Source organism: Phoenix dactylifera, chromosome 17 (assembly GCF_009389715.1).
Source record: "Phoenix dactylifera cultivar Barhee BC4 chromosome 17, palm_55x_up_171113_PBpolish2nd_filt_p, whole genome shotgun sequence".
Lineage (NCBI taxonomy): Eukaryota > Viridiplantae > Streptophyta > Magnoliopsida > Arecales > Arecaceae > Phoenix > Phoenix dactylifera.
The window spans coordinates 5,194,465-5,200,295 of NC_052408.1; the positions used below are offsets into that span (position 1 = coordinate 5,194,465).

General features: G+C 35.8%; 1 protein-coding gene across 1 annotated transcript; it reads right to left on the reverse strand.

The window, feature by feature from the left end:
- Nucleotides 1-1,465: 1,465 nt before the first annotated feature.
- Nucleotides 1,466-5,616, reverse strand: LOC103695596 (60S ribosomal protein L15). The gene is made up of 4 exons (XM_008776965.3): nt 5,485-5,616; nt 5,057-5,223; nt 2,164-2,361; nt 1,466-2,010 (listed from the first exon to the last, which is right to left on the reverse strand). Exons 1-4 carry the CDS (start codon nt 5,486-5,488, stop codon nt 1,765-1,767), a joined length of 615 nt encoding a protein of 204 aa, XP_008775187.1. The 5' UTR covers nt 5,489-5,616; the 3' UTR covers nt 1,466-1,764.
- Nucleotides 5,617-5,831: the final 215 nt, after the last annotated feature.

A 5,831-nucleotide genomic window follows, 5' to 3' on the forward strand; every position in this document is an offset into this window, starting at 1 on the left:
AATGGATTTGATTAAGAAAACAAATGCTTGAACAAATTTTGGAATTCACATCCAAAAGATTGAGTTTTCTTTTTGAAATATGAGAGTCTTGGATATATCCAACATATTATTGGACCGTTTAGCGAGATGAAATGCGTTAAGAGAGTATTTGTTATTATTGTAGGGTTGGCAAGTAGGTTAGGTGGGATGAGATATAGGTTTGGTCAGATATAAATTTGGCCAAAAGTCTGCCAACTCAAATTTGATCTATTTATTAAATCAATCAAAATCTAGATTCAAACTTGATCATTTTATTTAATAAGTAACTCAATCTGATATATAATAGGTTGAAGTTAAACGGATTAAACGAGTGAAGCATTGCCACCCCTATTTGATGGTTAGTTTCTCTCTCATTTGATGTCCATGTGAGTTATGTTGAGCAAGCAATGATTTATCAGAGGAGTTTATATATAGTAAGATGTGACATCCACTATAACAATTTCAACTGTCATGGGTCTCTCTTTACATGATACAAAATGAGCTTTTAAGTAATAGCTGTTATTTGTCCATGATCGAAGTCATTTGTTAGTTTCCAATTTGTCCATAAAAGCTAAAAATAACTAGTCATGATTTAACATCTCTCCCCAATTTGCCTTTTATACCACTTGATGGTTTTCCAATTTGAGACCTTATGGTGAGGGTATGAGGAAACAACAATATTGTTTGATCCCGTCATATTTGTTTTTGAATTGGTATGGAGATCTTAGTTTAGGAAAGATAATTTTTAATCAGATGGACCTTCACTGCACAATGGTTGCTTAATTAAATCATGACTACAACTGGCTCATGGTGGTTCAAATGCTTCATATTTTTCTAACAATTTCGAAAGAAATTGATAAAGCTTCCTCCTATGAGAAATTATTACATTGGGTTCGTAGACACAGAGAAAATATGGTCAACAGAAAAACAAAAAAATATCTCTTATTTGCTTAGAATTTTTTTTTAAAAAAATAATAAAATAGTATTCCAATAAAAATAAGATTTCCATATTTCATAAAAAAAATCTATGAAAGATATGAAAAAACTACTTTTGCACCAATTGAAAATTAAACTTTTTTTTTCCAAAAGCACTCTTAAGACATCAAAATTAGTATTTTTTTCTTTATTAAGAACATAATAGATATTTCATACAACTTTTCTATAAAAAAATGTCCAACCTAACATAAACCATTCTTGAATATATTACTTTTTCATGATCAACCAAACTGCTAAAAGCATTTTTTCAGGCATCATGAATCATCTTCCTAAATAAAATATTTAAATGAGAAAAGTTTTTTTCCGCAAACCAAACGAATCCCTAAACAAGCCAGAATCTCAAATACACTGTGATTCAAGCCAATGCCTACTATGTTACAAATTAACAATCTGATGAGGCCAGCATTTTTGTGGTGAAGAGAAGATAGTAACATCTGGCACACACGACATCTAATCTCAAGAATACCCACAAATAGTTTATATTAGATTGTTAAATACTGTCACACACCTCATCCTAACCACATGACTCAAGTTTTAAATAAGATAAATTTGAAATCCACATAGAGCCGTAATTATAGACTTATAGTGTATGCATGATGTAAAACGAAATTTGAAGGTTGTGAAAATTCCAGACAGAGACCACGAACAGGCAACATTTTATAAGACACCAAAATCGACATCACCTTCGCATCTACCACCTTCGCATCCATTAAAAAAGGCCAGAGTCCAAACATTTCATAAAGCACAATCTTAGCGGTAGCGGCGGAGAGAAAGAGTCTGGTTCCTCTTCCAGGTTGCTCTGCGAGATGGTCTGGCCTTGTGATGCAGATGGCCTTTCCCTCGGAGACCTCTGTACTTCTTGCCAGCCGAAGTAAGACCACGAAGCTCACGGTGCTTGTGAACTCCTTTGCAGATCCAGTTGATCCTGGGATCATTGCGTATTGCACTGTGAGCAGCGTCAACAAGGATGACCTCATAATATTTGTAGGTCGAATCCTGCAGGATATGCATATAGGAAATGTGAGGTTCAGGCTAAGCACAACAAGTGCACAAGGACAGGGAAATAAGTCACATAAGGATAGCAAAATAAAATAATTAGTCTATTAATGGTGTAAAAACATTGTTATCTGGGTCTCTTTTCCTTCTAACCTCATTGACCCAGTATGAGTTCAGCACCCTCAGACCTCCCAACTTCCGTCCTGCTCTCTCCTCAGCTACAGACCTCTTGTTTCTTTGGAACTTGAGTTGAGTGATACCCTGATTCTTAGGCTTCCCGTAAACAATACCTTTGGGAACTGGCCTCTTTCGGCCTCCTCGTCTAACACGAACACGATAGATTACATACCCCTGTACCAAAGAAAAATAAATGATTCAGACAAAAGTAAAGTATCTTGAAACAATAGATATATTTAAGGCTGCACCTTGTAGGAAGGAATATGATAAATACAGATATGAAAGAGAGGGACGAATCAATTATGACACATACATCTTACCAAGGTTTTATAATGGTATGGTACTGATACCAATGCTACATACTAAAACTGTTGACTTTAAATAGATGAAAAACCATTGGTACTGACAGATACAGACAGTATATAGCATCATAGGTACATAATGGTACAAAAACCGATAAGTACTAGTATGAACCAGTACAGCAGGTTTCAACATCCCAACACCCATGTCGGTGCCAGTTTCGCATCCGAATGGTACAGCACCGATCCTACCTTGGCGGTTTTCGAAACCATGCATCTTACAAATATGACTCGGCAATAAGATACATTTAAATTTCAATGTTGGTTCTGTAAATGCTTAACAAACTTATCAAAAATATATATTTATAAAAAGGGTGAGAAGAGAGGGCAGGAAGGGGTGAATGCTAGTAATCAATATATTATTCAACTTCATCTGACGGCACAACAAACACAGTAAGTAATGGGTTTTTTGATGCAGATTAGTGAATAAACTTTTGAAACAGGTCATAGTTATAAACTTAGTTCACTATCCTATTATATGACTTTATAAACTCCACTATCAACCTTCATGAAGGCAATTATAAGTTAAACCAAATACTACTTAGTAGCAGTTTGCCTATCAGTTCACATCTGTGAAACAAGAGAGCTTGAATCACGGCACATATCTCTGACTAACAACTTTATCAAATTTTGGAATAACATGCAGCACATATCTGCTGATAGAGGAATCACTTCTTTTGTGTATTAGCCTACCTTATACCAAACAAATAAAATCCCCGATTGCTCCAAAAGTCACAATGAACAGGGTGACACACCAATCTAAATAATTTAGCTTCAATGGAATCACTAATCAAATTGATGTATTGGCTTGTAAGATCAGGAAGGTGATATTAGAATATGACCACCTATTCCCTCATTATGAAAGGGGAAAATAGAAGTGGTTAAGTAGCATGTGATAATTCCAAAGATAATAGAATTTAGGAATCAGGCTTTCCATAGAAGATTGAGCAAATTAAATTCCTCGGATGCCTCAAGAAAAAATAGGTAGTTGATTTCTTGGCAACAACTATCAAGGTGCATGGTGAAGAGCGAAAAAAGATCAAGCGATGACACGTCTAGCTTATCTGAGTTACAGAGCTATGAGGAAATCGATCATTTTAAAGGGTTAAAATCAATCATTTTATATTCCTCCTACTTTAGGCATATGCAGACATGGTACTTTTAAACCGTCCCTATTAGGTAAACCATGAAAATTATTCTTCTCACCCATTCAATGTCTTCATTATTACTTCTTGGTTCTTATGTTCCTCATAAGGTGTATTGATTCTTATGACACTTTTATTCAGTAGTGGTGCCACTGCAGCAGTGAGTGTCCCATGATGTTTCTTAATTCATGCAATAATTGGTTCCTTTTCCGTTTGAAGCCCCTCTGCATATTGGAAAGCATCGTCGTTTATCTTATTATCTTTTGGTCAGTTCAGTTCTATCTTTCCAAGTAACAGTAAAAGGTCCAGCAACAGCCATAGCCATAAGAGAAATTGCTTTGCATTTGTCTAAGGATTTCATCTGAATCACCATATCATGATATTAATAAGTATAGGGAAGGCCTATCTTATAGGAGCTTGATTCGTTGACTGGAGTGAAGCTAAGCAATTGACTTCTACTTCTTTAGATATTTCATTGTTCTGCATTAACATGTGAATGCTGCAACACATAATATTGACCAAAAGAAAACTAAGTAATTGCACTTGTTGTGGCACTCCCATCTTTCACTTCCTCTCATAGTTCATTTTTTTAGGAAAAAATTCAAATATTGGAAGCTGTTTTATCGAACTATTGCAAGCAATCCACTTGTTCTCAACTCATAACATTTTTTCCTGAGAAAAATTCCTTTATAGCATTTTAAAATGAGAACATCATACAAAGTTTATCACTCTCTATTCCTTATATGATGCCAAATCTATATTATGTGGCAGAATTTGCACAACCTACTTATCTTGATCTTTAACCATATATTACTATGAACATGCTCTTCAATAAATTTAAAAAAAATGCGCCCAACTCTTTATAGTATTGTGTATTACTAAGGATAATTAGCATAACATAACTTTGAACTGTCTTGTTACAACCGTTGCTGCTACCATGGTATAAGATAACAGTTTCATATACAATATAAGATTTATCGTATGTAGCCAATTGTCACAGAATACACCTATGTACTCAACACAAAGATCCATAGTCATCACCATTATATATGATTACAAAAGGTACATCTTGATAGAATAAGTGTGTGAATTAAGCAGCAATCTTTAAAAAAGATAAGGGGGAAGACAATCCCCACAGGTAAAAGGTAGTACAAAATAAAAAAAAATCAGCAATTAACCCATCATTTCTCAACTCCATAAGTACTCAAATAGTAACTCCTGATAGCCCCAACCAAATTAGAACCACAAATAAATTAGTAGAATTAAAAGTCTAAAATAACAACCAAGTTTGCGAAGGGTAAAAGAACCAGATCAAATCCAGGAGTAAAATAGAGAAGAATATAATTATAGAAATCATAAAAATACCTGCTTGGCCTTGTAGCCGAGGCGCCGGGCTTTGTCCGGGCGGGTGGGGCGCGTGACGCGGACGATGGAAGGGAGCTGACGATACTCCCAGCATCGAACCCTCTGCAAGAAACGCATCACATCCGACTGCTTCTTCCTCCATAGCTCCGATACGTACGTGTAAGCACCTTCCAAAAAAAAAGGGAAAATTTTCAGAAAAAATAATCTTTTCTCACAGAAAACACCCAAATTATTCAAAAAAAAAAAAATCTTCGCACAACAACCTATTAAACTATGAAGAAAAAAAAAGCCACAAACGAAGGAAAATCAAAGAAATGCCACTTGGGACCCGGAAAAATTGGATTTTGAGGAAGCCAAGCCATCGAGTGAGAATTCAACAGATCTGAAGCGAAAAAATGAGGAGTAGAAGTAGAAGCGCGAGGACTGACCCATTGTTGGCGGAAGGATGCCTTCTCCCCCAGCCTCCTAGGGTCGCGCAGGAGAGGATGATCCGGTATAGATAGAAGCAAGCATTAAAAGAAAGCTAGGGTTTTAGATTGAAGAGATCTGTGCCGTTCGTTTCGTCGATTGATGCGATCTTTGTTCTTTCTATCTCCTAGGCTTCTCCGAATGGGTTGGGTTTGAGGCCTAGTTTTCTTTAGATTTGGGTTGATCTCTCAATATAATTTGTAGACACAGGCTGACTTGACTATGTGCCATCTTGACTCATTTCATCCAACCAAAATGTGTTCATGATAAGCCTGTCTTAGACCTAGGTTGGGGTTGGGTTGTATAG

Bases quoted from the DNA above. Each gene is read 5' to 3' on its own strand.
- LOC103695596 (XM_008776965.3), bottom strand. The intron at 2,362-5,056 runs GTATTTTTATGA...TCTTTGGTACAG, and splicing joins TCGGCTACAAGGCCAAGCAG to GGGTATGTAATCTATCGTGT. The intron at 2,011-2,163 runs GTTAGAAGGAAA...CATATCCTGCAG, and splicing joins ACTCATACTGGGTCAATGAG to GATTCGACCTACAAATATTA.